The 17,760-nt window shown below is 35.7% G+C and overlaps 1 protein-coding gene across 1 annotated transcript in view; it reads right to left on the reverse strand.

Moving 5' to 3' along the window:
* Positions 1–5,421: 5,421 nt before the first annotated feature.
* MAGT1 (magnesium transporter 1) overlaps positions 5,422–17,760 on the reverse strand; it is a 44,710-nt gene continuing 32,371 nt past the window's right edge. The window contains exons 7-10 of the mRNA XM_070605798.1: positions 17,577–17,640; positions 12,531–12,605; positions 9,191–9,281; positions 5,422–7,480 (exon numbers count right to left, since the gene is read on the reverse strand). Coding sequence (XP_070461899.1) covers positions 7,465–7,480; positions 9,191–9,281; positions 12,531–12,605; positions 17,577–17,640 — 246 coding nt within the window. The 3' untranslated portion in view covers positions 5,422–7,464. The remainder of the gene's footprint in view (positions 7,481–9,190; positions 9,282–12,530; positions 12,606–17,576; positions 17,641–17,760) is intronic.

The following is a 17,760-nucleotide window of genomic DNA, read 5'->3' on the forward strand; positions in this document are numbered from 1 at the left end:
TTTCATCTTCCTTTCTCCTGGTAAGCTTTTGGGACTTGAATTTAATATGTATGCTACCATAGCAAAATGGCAATACTGGTACTTTAGTATTTATTTTGCATATTAGAAAAACATTGGTATTTTATACGAATGTGAGATAAAATGGTCACATACATCCACATGCTGTCCTCACATGTTGTTACCAGAAAAAGGGCCAGGAATCAGGATTAGAGATTATTTGTACTTCTGGCTTGAGCTTTTCCGAATAGAATGATTAGGGAAGAAAATTTTGATAAAAAGAGGTGAGGAGAGGTCAGCTTTGTGAGAATGAATTTGATCTTCACGAAAAAAAGGGAGGAAAAAGGAAGAAACCTAGCAACAAAAGAAGAGAAGTAGTTGGCTTTTCAGGGGTCCTTGAATTGGTCCTGGAAACCTGCCTCTTTTTTTCCCTTTTCTCCTCAAACTTCCTTACTAGTCTCTCTGTTTCCCTCAGGTTTCTCTACCTTAATTCTAAGAAGATTCCATGGGAGACCTTTGGAATTAGATGGAGGCCCAAATTGGTTCTAATGAAATTGCAGATAACTAGTAAGAAAACATGTTCAGAGTTACTAATAACTTGGAAATTGGTAATTAAAACCATACCTTGGACGAATTTCAAAACTGGAAGAGGGTAAGAGTGGTAAGAATGTTTTTAAAGTAGTGCGTTCTTGTTCATTTAGAAATTTTCAAGTACCATGTAACTCTTTGGGTGTGACTCAGGAGATAAATGACTGACAAGATTTTCTTAAAGTACTGTAATAATACTATACTGAGAAGAATATTTTGCTGTTTCAGTACTTTAAAAATCTACCTTGTGAACTAATCATCCTTTAAAATTTCAATTCCTGTCACAGAAGCCTCTCTCCCCTTTCCCTCCCACCCCATCCCCCCAAGTGATCACACCCTTCTCTGCACCCACGCTATAACACATATTTTTCCACTAGCACATAGGATTGCACTTGTTTACATGTTTGTTTCCACCACAAAACAGCAGGCTACTCAGGGGTAAACATCTTTTTTCTTTCTTGAATCAGTGAAAATTTATTGGGCATGTACTTACTTACATGCAGGCATTTTAGAAAGTGAGCCAAAGACGAGTAAGACAATACCCCTGTTCCAAAGGAGCTTACAGTTCAGGAGAGAAACAGGGCAGTCATACGATAAAATAATACAGATCAGCATGCACCAAAGAAGAGAGGAAGGGTATATAACCTACACTGGGAGGTCAGGAAAGCTTCCCAGAAATTATAATGTTTGAGCTGTATTTGGAGGGGGAGAAAACATTTCACTTATTTTATTTGAAGATCATAAACAGAACTTCAGACCCAAAGTTGTCTAGCTGCAGCTGGTGGCCACACAGCCACGGCCAAGCATTATAAACTGGAAGGTTCAGATCAAATGGATTATTTCTGAGTCTGGATATTGGGTAGCTAACACATCTTGAGAGTTTTTTTTCCAGCTGGAAGTCATCATTTACAAAGCACTCTCGGGGACCAGCCTGGTGGCATAGTGGTTAAGTTCGCATGCTCTGCTTTGGCAGCCTGGGGTTCGTAGGTTTGGATCCTGGGCGTGGACCTAGCACCGCTCATCAGGCCACGCTATGGCAGCATCCCACATGAAATAGAGGAAGACTGGCACACATTTTAGCTCAGTGACAATCTTCCTCAAGCAAAAAGAGAAAGATTGGCAACAGATGTTAGCTCAGGGCCAATCTTCCTCAAGCAAACAGAGGAAGATTGGCAACAGACTAGCTCAGGGCCAATCTTTGCTGCCTGCCCCTCCCCCTCCCCGACACACACAAAAGGATACAAAGCACTCACTGGAATATACTAATCAGGGGCCAGCCCCACGGCTGAGTAGCGTTAAAGTTCTGTGTGCTCTGCTTCAGCTGCCTGGGGGGTTCGCGGGTTCGGATCCCAGGTGCAGACCTATTCCACTCGTCAGTCATGCTGTGTAGGCATCCCATGTACAAAGTAGGGGAAGATTAGCACAGATACTAGCTCGGGGTTAATCTTCCTCACGCAAAGAAAAAAAAGGGGGGGATTGGCCAGGGATGTTAGCTCGGGGTGAATCTTCCTCACAAAGAAAAGAAAAAAAACAGAAATATACTAGTCATCACTGATTCTGCAGGCAGGGTTTATTTGAATGCCCCTAAATTGTCACCCAGAAGAGCCTGAAGATCATGCTTCAACATTTCCACCACGAGTCCTACTCTATCCAGCTATACTCACATTTTCAGGACAATGACCAAATACAAAGTGGTGTCGGCGAGGATACGTCAACACGGAGTCGGGGCCGAGGCATTAGTATCTGTTTTAATTTTGAACTGTGGTACAATATACAGAAATTGACCATCTTTGCCATTTGTAAATGTACAGTTCAGTAGTGTTAAGTTCATCACATTATTGTGCAACCTCCAGAATTCTTTTCATCTTGCAAAATTGAAACTCTATATCCATTAAAAAATACTCCTATTCTCGCTTCTCCCAGCCCCTGGCAACCACCATTGTTTCTGTCTCTATCAATTTGACTACCGTAGGTGCCTCCTATAAGTGCAATCATACAGTATTTGTCGTCTTTTGTGACTGGCTTATTTCATTCAGCATAACGTCCTCAAGGTTTATCCATGTGATAGTATGTGTCAGAATTTCCTTCATTTTAAAGCGGAGTAATATTCCCTTACATGTATATACCACGTTTTCTTTGTCCATTCACCTGTCGATGAACACTTGGGTTGCTTTTACTTTTTGGCTATTGTGAATAATGCTGTTATGAACGTAGATGTACAAATATCTCTTTGAGATTCTGCTTCTAATTCTTTTGGACATGTACCCAGAAGAGGAATTGCTGGATCATATGGTAATTCTACTTTTAATTTTTTGAGGAATTGCCATACTATTTTCCATAGCAGCTGCACCATTTTATATTCCCACTACGCAGCAGTGCACGAGGGTTCCAATTTCTCTCTATCCTTGCCAACATTCAGTTTGTTCTTTTGATTGTAGCCATCCTAATGGGTGTGAGGTGGTATGCCACTGTGATTTTGATTTGTATTTATCTTATGATTGACAGTCATCAGTACTTTTTCCCCTAATTACGCCCAGGGAAAGTTGAGAGTGAAAGGAAGTACAAAGAGTTCTGAAGAGTAATCTCTAGGCTACTGCTGCTGTCTCCCCACCCAAATTCTACTTTCACGTATTAAAAGGAGTCAATCAAAACTCCTCCTTACTGCTAAAACCTGCATCAGCCCCTCCGGGCAAATGTCTCTAATTAGGATCCTTCTCCCAACAATTCAGATGTCAGGAAGCAACCAAGGTCGATTAACTGTGGTCAAGGTCGATTAACTGCAGTTTTCGTGTCTCCAGGGAGTAATTTGAATCTCCAAGTGAACCTAATCCATAGGGAATATGCAGCAAAATGGGAAACCTGAAGGCATTTCCGTGGAATAACCTTCAGTAAATTGCTTCATCTCTTTAGGGCCAGTTTTCTTTAGCAGTCAAAATGAAGGGGCTGATTAAATGGCATCGAAGGTCCCTTGGGCTTTGACTTTCTATAATATTAGTATACTGTTACCATTGTTGATCTCATCCTTGTTCATAATTCGGCAGAACCCATTTGAATCAACATCTGATATTAACATATTGGTTCCAAGTGTATCCTTTCTAAAAAATATTTCAATGCATATTATTATACAATTAGCAGCTATAATGGCCCCCATAAGCATTTCACAGCTTCTTCAGAAATCTGACCACAAAACATCCTGCATTTCAGCTGATTTAATTTAACACCAAACCTGAATATCACAAATGATCTCTATTCAAAATGTAAATACATCTTTAATATTTTGCATCATAGAACAGTAGTGCTGGAAGGGACACTGAGGTGATTTAGTACAATGCACTCACATTAGAATAAATAAATGGGTACAGAGAGGTTCAGGCGACTGCCCTATGGTCACAAAGCTAGACAGAAAGAGTAAGGACTAAAACCTGTTTAAAAGCCAGATCTCTTTACATCCTGTCCAATGTTTCTACTCCATGTTTGAAAATGTACTATTGCCCAGTCTCATAGAACTTATCATGTCTGGGTAACTGTTTCAAATCAACTATTTAGTAGCAAAAAGAAATTACTTACAGTGTTTACTGACTGGGACAGAAGCTAGATAACCATTGAAAACAGCCATTCATCGACTCATCTATCTTGGCTGTTTTGACTAAACTAATGGGTGACAACATTAGCGAAGGATAATCTACGAAAGCATGTATCTCAATCTAGAAATACTTAAGGAAATTGGTCTATCAAATTCACTGTTGTTAGAGAGAAAGAACAACAACAAACATATGGGGTTTCATCAGACTAAAGAGCTTCTGCATGCAAAGGAAACCAGGAAGAAAACGAAAAGACAACCCACCAACTGGGAGAAAATATTGGCTGACCATATATCCAACAAGTGATTAATCTCCAAAATATATAAAGAACTCACATAATTCAAAAACAAAAAAAATAACCCGATAAAAAAAATGGGCAGAGGATATGAACAGACATTTCTCCAAAGCAGATGGCCAACAGGCACATGAAAAGATGTTCAACATCACTAATCATCAGGAGAATGCAAATCAAAACTACACTAAGTATCACCTTACACCTGTCAGAATGGCTATAATCACCAAGACAAAAAAGAACAAATGTTGGAGAGGGTGTGGAGAAAAGGGAACCCTCATACACTGCTGGTGGGAATGCAAACTGGTGCAGCAACTATGGAAAAACAGTATGAATATTTTTCAAAACATTAAAAATAGAAATAACACAGTATCCCACTACTGGGTATTTATCCAAAGAACATGAAATCAACAATTCAAAGAAACTTATGCACCCCTATGTTCACTGCAGCATTATTCACAACAGCCAAGATGTGGAAGCAACTCAAGTGCCCATCAACTGATGACTGGATAAAGAAGATGTGTTATACATAGACAATGGAGTACTACTCAGCCATAAAAAAAAGACAAAATCATCCCACTTGCAACAACATGGATGGACCTTGAAGGTTTTATGTTAAGTGAAGTAAGCCAGGCAGAGAAAGATAAACACTGTATGATTCCATTCAAATATGGAAGACGAACAAACACATGCACAAAGAGAACAGCTTAGTGGTTACTGGGGGAAGGAGGCTGGGGGGTGGGCACAAAGGGTGAAGGGGTGCATCTGTATGGTGACTGACAAAGAATAATGTACAACTGAAATTTCATAGTGTTGCAAACTATCATAACCTCAATAAAAAAAATTCACTGTTGTTAGGACAATAAGAAATTTCATTATTATTTCAAATTGGAATATCCTAATATTACCATTCTAGTTTAGTGTTTTAAATTCACTGCTCAGATGTTAATCAAAAACTCAGAATTTAGATTGTAAAATTTTATTGATATGGTCAAAAAGCAAACAGCCAGACATTTGGTTATCTTTGCCACTACAATGTATCATTTTGAATGGTATTTTAAAAATGCATAACAAATAATATTTAAACCATTACTAGAAAATTAAGAATCTACTTAAGGCACTTCTGATGAAAGCTAATTTCAAAATTTCAATAAAAGCAACACTATTCTAAGTGTAGTAAATCTGCTTTCCACAAATTTTAGCCAGAATGTAATTTTTCTCCTTACAGAAGAAGAATGTGCTCTTAAGGGAGACAAAACAAATACAAAACACTCATTCTTTCAATGCTCATGGCAAATTATCTGGAGCTATACAGATTACATGGCAGTAGTATTACCTTGGTCATTCTGTACAAATTAGGGCATCTTCATCTAAGTCTTGTAAGAATCACAGCATAAATTTATTTGGCCTGAGACAAGTACAAGAACAGCAGATAAGGAATCTAGAATCACATGATTTACATGGGAGTAATTAACAAAAATTAACTCCACTGAAGAGTAAGATGTCAAATATATCCCCCACCCACAAAATCTACTAACAGAAAGCTCACAGAAAGCATTTCTTCTTAGGCAATTATAGCCATCTCTTTCTGGTATTATATAAGACTTCTAGACCACACGGGAGGGTTATCAGATGGTGAATAGTAGCAGGCAGTCACAGTATTATTTTAATGTAATACTTCTAAGATTGCTTTAAAAATTTTTTTCACAATCATAATTCTCATATTTCCATAATAGTGGCATTTCAGGATACTCTTCATAACTATGGGGGTGTTATGGTTATAGCTAGACCTAATGATAACTCTCAACTTTCACTGTTCACAGAAATTTGGTTAGCAGATACGGTTATTTCCACTAAGAGAAAAAAGGACAAGACTCAAAACCTTTTCAACTGTTGACTTTGTTTCTCCACTTAAAGTGAGAGAGTGAAGGCTAAAACAATAGCGAACACAGAACAGCTTCCAAAAAACATTTACTTTCTCTTCACAGGCAACAACTCAATATTGCAGGATTTTCTTTTCCCAATCTAGGGGAGCCCTTTTCCTAAACACAAGGGTCAATAAAATATGTTGTAACTGTAATACAGAAATCAACTTAACCAGATGAGATTATTTTTTTTCCTTAGGTACAAATTAAATGCTGACAATCTCTAATTTGCAGAAACATTTTAGACAACTTTTAAGTTATACTGATCTTAGCACTATGGTACATTTTCATTAGAGAGGGGCCCAGCCTAAATAAAAGAAAACTAGGGAGACAGAATGAACCTGAAATCCTTCCAAATACAATGTAGTTAACACCACACTCATGCAGAAATCATATTCCTCTATTTAGGGATACTTTTTAATGCCTACAGCTACCAAGAAGCATAGATAGCACTGTATTCCAGTAGGAAAGATGGAGGAAGAGGAGGATTGGCTAGTCTTTTTTTCTAAAGGCTAGATGTGTACTCTGAAGAATGATAATTCCATTTTCAGAAGACCACATAGCACACATGATTTCTCTGCCCAAAACGAAAGATGTGCAAAGTATACACATCCACGCGAAGATGGAAAAGCTCAGAATGGATTCCTGATGCAGTTATCTGTCACAGGCATATGCAGGAAGACCTGGTCAGAACTTTTTTCTCCATCTTTGGATAAGATAATATAAAGTTACATGGCCAAAAGTTAACTAAGCAGTTTTGAACCTTGTTCTAATTAAAATGAAGTAGTAGTTTTTAAATTTTTATAATATACTTAATTCTACTAAATTAAATGTTCCATAAAGTTCATTGGGAAGGGAAGATTAAGAGGAGAATGGTATCCAAATACTTCATGATTTTGACAGGAAATTGCTTGTTAAGGCACTACACATCGTCTTTGGTTAAAGGAGTAACTATTCAAATCACTTGAAAAAAAAGAGGTAATACAAAATACACAAATTGCCTTCTTCTTTTCAAACACACACACGTTTTTCATTTTCCGATTTCCATTCCTCCAGTGTCTACATATCTCTGGCATCCTTTTTAACTCATCAGAAAGCTGAAAAAAAATATACCAATCTATTAGTTTTTCAAAGAAAAGTAGGCTTTACTGCTAATAAATATCTTGATTTTAACAGACCAAAGAGTGTTTGAGTGCATGTATTGAGTATCAATAACAAAAAGCAAAAACACTGAGATACTGAGGTAGTCTTAGGAGAACAGGAAAGAGACATAACCTCAAGTTAAACTATCTCCTGAAGACAGACACCAATTGAAGCAACCATGGTGATCGAATAGCAACACAAGTCCCAGCAAGATTACCCTTCCATCCCAGTTAGTATTCTATAGAGGAAAAATTATTTTAAAATATACATACACAGAATAAAAGTATAAAGTCGCAAGATTATAAGAATCAAAGTTCTAGTAGGTTTTGGTCTTAAGTTCGTAAGAAAAAAATGCAAAAGAAGATTAATTTATGTTGTTCATTGATTAAAAGGCACGTAGGAGTGTCACAATATAACAAATCGACCCAGGAGTTTTTCAAAATTATCTACAAAAAAACTTGTGTTAAAAACATGGGGCCAGCCCGGTGGCATAGCAGTTAAGTTTGCGCACTCTGCTTCAGCGGCCTGGGGTTCGCCAGATCAGATCCCGGGTGTGGACCTACGCACCACTTATCAAGCCAAGCTATGGCAGGTGTCCCACACAGAAAATAGAGGAAAATGGGCACAGATGTTAGCTCAGGGCCAAGCTTCCTCAGCAAAAAGAGGATTGGTGGCAGATGTTAGCTTAGGGCTAATCTTCCTCAAAAGAAAAAAAAAAGGAGGCTGGCCCAGTGGCATAGTGGTTAAGTTCATGTGCTCTGCTTTGGTGGCCCAGGGTTTGTGGGTTCCGATCCTGGGCACAGACCTACACACTGCTCATCAGGCCATGCTGTGGCGGCATCCCACATACGAAATAGAGGAAGACTGACACAGATGTTAGCTCAGGGCCAATCTTCCTCACCAAAATAAATAAATAAATAATAAATAAATAATAATAATATGAAGAATGAATTTGTGTCTCAAAAATATCACTTGATATACTTACCTGTAGTGTTCATAATACTTTATACAACAGGACAATGTTGTATTAAAAGAATAGGAATTATAGAAACTGGCAGCACTCAGATTATAAAACTAACTCACAACATCCCCCATTATGTAGGTACATTTCTCTTGGCTATTAAGTAAAGTCAAGAACTTATAACCAGGAGAGTAACGTCCTCCCTGAGCCTTAGAGATCTTTATGAACACTTCAAGCCGATTAGAACTTCTTAAACACTCTTTCTTAATACTTTCTACAAACTAGATTCTAATCAAATGTTCTATATATGCCATCTAAAGAGCCGTGAAAAGTAGAGGTTATAAGTTTAGAAAAAATTGGTTTAAAATAATTTCCTCCTCAAGAGGAAGCAGAGTATGCAGACAAGAAACTGTGTGAGTAGATATGATATAAAGTGTTCTAATCATTATGTGTTTTATAGATTTCTAGATTAGACGATGTCAGAATAATCCTGAAAGATGTTCCTGAGAAGTCCATACTATTGTCCATCATATCATAATTATCTTAAATTTTTATATGCAACATACCTAAATTAAAGACTATCTCTTTGCTTTAGAAGCTAGAATAGTTTGGAGGTAAAGCAAAAAGAAAATATTATAAAGCAACATCAACTCTAATTATTGCAGGTATAGGCAACCACTATATAAATGAAAAATAATCATACCTATATGGATATCCATGATATTTAGATCTGAAAATAGAGAGCATCCAACTGAAGAATAATACAACGAGTCCAATGCCAGCCACACACATTACTGCAGAAAAATGACAGGGGAGTAAAATGAGCATGTTTAGCATAATAAACAACCAGGACATAAATTTTAGTCTACGCTTCCAAGAGTGAAAAGCAAGGGCTATAAATCTCAACTTTCCAACAATTTTCATCCCCATTCTTATATTTTCAAGAGTCTGCCTTCCCTTTTAATTTGCTCCATTACATTATAATAGAGTAGCTCCATTTACATACTTGTGCAATTTAATTGTACGAAATAATGAATTTCTCTAGAGCCATCAATCAAGAATTTAGTGTTACAAACACTGTTTTACTACTGACAATAAAATCATTTATTCACTTATTAAACTTCTTTTAAATCCTTAAAACTGACCTTATTGTATTATGGATAAATACTGACTTAAAGACATTGATATCATTGTGACAGCCTCATTTGAAAGTATTTTATTCATGCACAGGCAATGACACTGCCTGTATGAGGAACGCATTCAACATGGATTCCTCATTTGAATAATGAGAGAAAAAAAAAAACAATTCCCAGCCCTAAATTCATAGCTCTCTTCCATTAATCTCGTACGCTCTGGTTTAGCATAGTAGTTGACGACCTTAACTCTAGATGCTGACCCCACAATGCTCAAGTATGACTGCCATAAATTGAGGCTATTTGAGACCCCGGACTAAGACTAGCTAAGAAGCACAAAGGTCGGGATGCGGGGAAGCATGTGTGCTAACAGTAACGGAAGCTCTAGAGAAACATACTTATTGGCCAATACTAAACACAACTTTTAGTTTTGTTATACTTAGGGAACAATTCTTTCTCCTTTTTAAATTTTCACACAATATGATTAGGGGCTAAAATGTAAATGTTAAACTTTTTTCTGAGTATTAACATATGCTCATTGTAGAAAACTTTTTTCCCTAATCAAATGCACACACATGTATATATACAGTATCACTACGTATACATGTTTGTATTCTACTTTTTTCACATAACATATCTACAAGTGCTTAGGGCAGTTCCTAGTACATTAAGTGCTAAATAAATGCTTATTATTTTTTTTTTTAGATTTTTTTTCCTTTTTCTCCCCAAAGCCCCCCCTCCCCAGTACATAGTTGTGTATTTTTAGTTGTGGGTCCTTCTAGTTGTGGCATGTGGGACGCCGCCTCAGCGTGGCTTAATGAACGGTGTCATGTCCGCGCCCAGGATCCAAACTGGCAAAACCCTGGGTCACCAAAGGAGAAGGCACGAACTTAACCACTCGGCCACGGGGCCAGCCCCAAGAAATGCTTATTATTATTAGTGATTATTTCATTACGTTAGAATCTTAAAAGTAGATCAAATTATGATTATATTAATATATGTGGCCAAAATGTTTTACAATTTAAACTCAGGCCAGTAGTGTAGTACCCAGATGACCTTTTCTTAACAATGAATACTGAAATAGAAATTTTTTAAAATCTTTTTTTAATTGAGGTAACATTGGGTTATAACATTATATAAATTTCAGGTGTACATCATTATATTTTGACTTCTGTATAGACTACATCATCTTCACCAGCAAAAGTCTAGTGAAATAGACAATTTTTTAAAAGTTAGCCAATGAAAGGATATATATTGTCTGGATAAAAAAATTGATATATTAGTTCTGTTTTTCTAATATGTAAAAATTCATTTCAATTTAGCAAAATAAGCATCTCCTAAATTTTGAAATCCAATGTCATCTTCTCTTGTAGAAGAAAAAGTAATTACACTTTATTTAGCTAGGTTTTTTTTTTTTTCTTTTTTGCAGGGAAAGATTTGCCCTGAGCTGACTCTTGTTTTTTTTTTTTCCCCTCCCCAAAGCCCCACTGCATGGTTGTATATCCTAGTGGTAAGTCCTTCTAGTTCTTCTATGTGAGCCATTGCCACAGTATGGTAACTCACAGATGGGTGGTGTGGTTCTGTGCCTGAGAAATGAACCTGGGCTGCTGAAGTGGTGAGAGTACCAAACTTTAATCACTACACCATCAGGGCTGGCTCATAGGTAGATTAATTTTGATGACATTCAACTTTTTAACCATAAAAGGAAAACTCTTGAATTAAACTGATTTTCATGTAAGTAAAATAAAATTACAGCGTTAGAATTTCTTTGCAACAAATAACAATGTGTGAATATTCTAATATATAAAATGTTCATGCAAAGCAAAGGGAAAAGGACTAAAGCTCTAAGAGATAAATGGTAAAGACAAAAAGATATTTTAAATAAGGGAAAACACAAACAGCTAATAAACGTTTAAGAAGATATTCAACTTCACTAATAACCAAAGAAGTACAAAATATTATAACATTTTCCCCTTATCTGATTAGCAAATACAAAAATTTTTTTTTTTTTTTTTTTAAGATTTTATTGTTTCCTTTTTCTCCCCAAAGCCCCCCGGTACATAGTTGTGTATTCTTCGTTGTGGGTTCTTCTAGTTGTGGCATGTGGGACGCTGCCTCAGCGTGGCCTGATGAGCAGTGCCATGTCCGCGCCCAGGATTCGAACCAACGAAACACTGGGCCGCCTGCTGCGGAGTGCGCGAACTTAACCACTCGGCCACGGGGCCAGCCCCACACACACACACATTTTTAATGAACTTATCTAAAGCTGATAAAATTACAGTGAAACAAGCATTCTTAAATACCACTAGTAGGAATCTAAATTATACCATTTGGGGAAAGAATTTAGCATCATCAGTTTACAACGCCAAAAGAATTGAAAATACTTATATACAGGACCACACAATCATTCTACGTCTAGGAATCTACCTTAAGGAATTAATATGAAATGAGGATAAAGCTTAATATACCATGATAGTCACTAAAGATGTATTTATTATAAGGACAGTTAGAAAAAAACCGAACATTTAACAAAATCAGAATGGTTAAGTAAATTACAGTATATAGAGAATAAATTTAGAATTATGTATAGGAAAATATTTATTAGTGAATTATTTACCTCCAGTTAAAAAGGGGTGTATAAGATTCTTAAAGATGTTCTTACAAATGGAAGGAACTACTACAACGTTAAAATTATTAGTTTTTCAATGGTGGAATAACGGATAACTTTCCTCCCAAATGTTTCATACTCCTATTTTTCCCCACATTTTCTACAATGAGCATATATTACTTTTATAGTAGTAAAGAAGTAAAATAACATACTTATAACTAAGGGGGGAAGTGATTAAGAGGACCTTCTTTTTTCTGTATCAAAGGCAGAACTGTTACATTTTGGCATATGATATCACTTACTCTTTCGCTTTCCAATATCCATGTCAGATGTAGCAGCTTCACATAAAAGCACCATCCCTAAGGTAACCCCACCGTCTTAGAAAAATTGTTTAAGGAGAAATTCACAGACACAAATGACATACCACTTTAATATTCCTGGTCTTTCATGAAGAAAATTAGAGTGAATATATAAACTTTCAACTCTTAATTACAAAAAATTGTAACAAAAAATAAGTAGTCTTGTGTCTATACAGCATGACAATTATTTACTATGAAGATAAAATAAAAATATTAAGGTTGGAAAATTACTTCATTTGTATACATAAAAACTGATATTTTAAATAAATGTCCCATTATAATTTATGGATGAACTATGAGTCTTCCTGAAATTGTACTTTGAAATAACCTTCCCGGACATTCTTCCAACTATTGCTCCAACCTCATACACATTTAAAAATATTAAATAGCCCTTTTGAATAATATTTCAACCACCCCCCAAAAAAGAACACACTTGAAATGTGCACCATTTAGAGAATATTAACTAATTTTTATTTGAAAAATAACTTCCCAAAAATTCTCCAGAATTTCAACAATTAGCCTTTAAAGCATGAATTAGTACTAACCTAATTTCGTCCTATTCTAATAAAAAAAGAAAATCACACATGCCATGACCTCACTTTTATTCAGCTGAATATAGAAGCTACATAAATACAAAATAGACTACTTATGCAAATAGGTAAACACATGGCATGGCTGAATGCTAAAATAAGCAAAATCAAATTTTAAACCAAACAGAATGTGTTCTAGCAGAAAAGAGAGATTCACTCTGCAGTTTGGTGAATATAAACAGCAGTTAAAAATGCCCAAATTAATTATGCATACACATGCATATTGTATGCTACCGTATGTGGGTATAATTAAGCAGAAAGGGAAAAAAAGGTGTTGAGATAAGGCCTGCCTTTCTAATTGGCTCTCTAATCTGTCTATTCCTCCCTTCATTACCATCTTGCCCTCTCTTGTCAATAGCCTCTTGTTAGGGATGACACCTATTCATCATGCTTTCAGTTGCTTAGCCAAGTCTTCTTCTCCAGCAATTCCATTTTTCTTACTGAGGTTCTTTATATCCAGGTACGTGTAAAGATCGATCCTTTCTATAGGCTTTGGTTGTAGGGTACTCTGATTAACGGCTGAGACTTTGTTTTTGGAAGGGTTTTTGTATCACGGTCTATACGCTTTTTCTTTGAATGAGCTTTCCATCTTGCAACACACCACTAAGATCTTGGTGTGCTGTTCTCAGCTATCAAGAGCTCTGATGCCCTTCCATATGCATTGTTTCATTTCATTTATTAATTCTTTAAACTTTTACTAACACTGCTTACTATGTGGCAGGCACTATTAGCTGTTAGTTGGACAAAAGACAGACTCCTCCGACAAGTTTACACTCTAGTGGAGGATATAAACAATGAAATAAATATAAATAATTACATAATCATGATTAAATGTTACTCTGGGAAAATGGAATAGAAAATAGAGGAGGCGGTAGTTCATAACATACAAGAACTAGGTTATTAAATGAGCTAGCGGAATTAAAGTACATTATATATGATAAAGACATTTGCATAAAATGAAGCATAATTACAAAATTGTGGGAAAATGTTTAAATCAGTTTGATTATTATTGTCCAAGGTAGATTTAAACAATTACCTACAATTCCTTTGCCTATTGAATTCGCAGTTTAAAAAATGAGAATACGTAATGAAGGTGAGCACTTGCCAGAGACATCAGTGCACATATACATTTCTGGCAGCAAACCTTATTCCTCTCTTTTTGTAGCAAAATCCTTTTGAAAAACAATTTGAACAAAACATCAAGAGCAATAGACAGACTCATATGCTTTGTTTCAAACCTTACTTCTGGGGATTTGGAGATATGCCAAATTACTTTTATATCCAAAAAAACATTCTTCGTAACGTTCAACAATAGGAGAATAATGGAATTATGATATATCCATTATATAAACATCAAGAATGATGATTATTTTTCCTTTTCCTTGCCTATATTTTCTCATTTCTCTGTAATTCTCATGCACATTTGTAACTATGAAGGCCATACAACAATACAGAAAATGCTTATAATACATTAAGAAACCAAACGCCATGCAAAGAATGTCTGTAACTGCAAAAACAAGGAACTCCTCTCCCCCAAGAAAATACATAAAGGCAAAGAATTCAAGAGAACATGCAAAAATAAACATAGATTTTACTATTAGGGTTTTAGATCATGGGTGAAATGAACCTGTGAACTTAACCACTGTGCCACCGGGCTGGCCCCTAAAATATAATTTTAAAAGTTGCTTAATCGATCAGGCAACTCATTATATAGTTTGCTTTATTAATCATGTAGTAAATTGTACAATATTAAAATAACAATAAATATGCGGATATTTTCCAAAATCGTAACTGCTATGTAGTAGTAGTCTCATTCTATTAATTCTTACCAACATGGTAACTTTTGAGTCTTTAGGCTTTGTGTCCACTAAAAAAAATAATGTGGTTTTAAGTCTTCTGTAAAGTTCCCTACCTCTGACAAAGTTGAATAGCCTTATTTATCGTCTCACCATCAGACCTAGTACACAGTACTGAAGGAACTATCTTGTATCTGTACAAATGTCTGTACTGTCTGTTTGTCCCAGTACTATAAGCTCCTTAGAAAAATCATGCATTCACAGCACTTAGCAAAATAATTGCTCGGAACATATTGCCTGGATCTTCCCAACCACTACCAAAATAGCAAAAACAAAATAAGGAAAAAAGCATCACCCTGAAAAAAATCCCCATTTTGTATCCTGTTAACCAAATTTACAAGAAATTCTATATTCTAACAGGCTTGTAATCTGTTCAAATATATGTGAACCTTAAGCTAAAGTCTATCCTTTAGGCAAGAAGGAAAAAGTAAGAAAACCCAATTTCTTAAACTTCTTATATAATCATATTTAAAGATTTAGGACAAAGCTAAAAGACTAACAAACCACAAATCAATTAACTAATACTTTACAATTTTAACTGCCCTTTTGCTCCACTGTTGAAATTCAAAGTACAATTAACTGAGACCATTTCCAGATATTGAAAAATTTCCAAGGTATAATAATGTGCTTATCCACCAAACCACAAATGAACATTTTCAACCTAAATTTTGAAATAATCTGAAATAAGTCAGAGAAACACAAATACCATAGGATCTCTCTTATATGTAGACTCTAAAATATATATATATTATATATATAAAAATCAAGCTCATAGATACAGGGAATAGAGCGGTGGGTACCAGTAATGGAGGGTAGGGGATGGGAGAAATAGGTTAACTGTTTTTTTTGTTTTGTTTTTTGAGTTTACATAAATTGAATTAAAAAAATAAATTTTAAGATTTGAAAAAAACATAAGGTTTGGGTAATATTTTTCCTGCAACCTTCTTTCTTATCACAGGGACTAGGCATTTATTACTAGATTAATCTTTTTAGCCCATCATTCCATGTGTGAATAGATTAACTCTCCTGGCTCTGAGCCGGATTTTAAACAATAAATTTATTTTCCACATTACATACGAACATTGTTTTGAGAAAATATAATTATTCCAAATGTCCTTCAATTAAAACCAAAAGCTTTATTTTTTTCAGAATGTTTCCCTTAAATTACCTCTATTAAATCACCAACATAGTAAAATAAAACAGGGAAAGATATACATAAACATTTACTAATGGTGGTTTTGATTTTTTTCTTTATACTTACGTGTATTTTCTAAATTTTCTTTAATTAACTTGTATTGCTTTTATAATCAGAAAAATATTTTTCTTTTTTCAAGGGATTCAATTACTCATATTGGTTGTAATCACCTTCAAAGTTCTTAGCATATTCTTAGCTAGCACAACCCATTTTCAATAGAGTAAGGGTTGAACTAGATGACCTCTAAGTCATCTCGATGGTGAGATAAGAAGGTAGGGCAAATGACTTTACCATCAGGTCACTGGGCAGATTCTCTACCAGCCTGGGCTACAACTGATTCCAATATGTCAATGTCAGGACCCTTGGCTGAGAAGCACGACTCCAGGAACATTACATTTGTTCACCTTGTTCATTTGTCCTACAGACTCACTGCTAATATATTCAGGTGGGTAAACTATGTTCAGTAATACTATGAAATTTAGACTCTTAGCTATCTGATGTCACTGTTACCTATCCTTGCAGCTTACAGAGGCACCAATTTTCAGATGTGAGAAAGTAAAAATTAGCTGAGACTGAGAAAGTAAAAATCTGCCCTGCCACTCAAGAGGACTAGACAACATACATACAAAGCAGCCACAAAGTTCACAGGAAAGAATCTTTCTCCCTAGGATGCGCTGCAGCTATAAAAGGTCAAAACAACCTTTGCGTAACTACTGTTTTCTTACTCAATGAGGAACACTGTTTTCTAAAATCACAGACTGACTCAAATTATAAGGAAATTTTATAAGAAGAAACACTCCATTCTTGCCTGGAGGATATAAGTCACCCAATTTACAAGTACAATTTCCAAGTAGCCTCAATTTACAACCAAAATACAGAGCTTCAAATAAGGAGTTTCTGAAGACAAAATCTGACATTTATCTGAACTTTGTAGTTTCCAGAAACAGAACCCTGGGTCCACTTCACAGTGCAGACCAGACGCTGACCCCTTTACACTTAGCCTGGCTTTGCTTAGAGCTTATCAAAACATTGCTTCATGCTCATTTCACCTAAGCTCCACCCTTTCCCCAAATCCTATCACCCTCTTTCCTTAGGTAAGATGTCCCATGGTTCCTCTGATGTGCAGTCTCCCTTGTAGCAACGATCCATTAAACTTGGCTTTATCAGACTGCAGGTTTGTCCCTGATGGTCTTTAGCTGATTGGGCTAAGACAGATGACACAGTAATATCATTCCAAAGATATTACGACTTGCATTAATAAAAGAGTAGCCTCAATCAAATGCTGTAGAGAGAATACCAGAAATGTGAGAAAATACGCAGCACCAAGGACTCATTACAAAAAGGATACTAAACAGAAGAACAATGTGTGTTTCAGCTACAAACTGGGCTTGGCTGCTTCCATGGATATAATTCTGGGGGAAAAAAGATAAAATTAAAATTTTAAGTATACATTAAATTTTGGTATCCTAATCCTAAAATGGGCTATTTTCAAACCCTATCAAATTATTAATTCACTTGACGTATGTAAGCAT

This window comes from Equus przewalskii, chromosome X (assembly GCF_037783145.1).
Source record: "Equus przewalskii isolate Varuska chromosome X, EquPr2, whole genome shotgun sequence".
Lineage (NCBI taxonomy): Eukaryota > Metazoa > Chordata > Mammalia > Perissodactyla > Equidae > Equus > Equus przewalskii.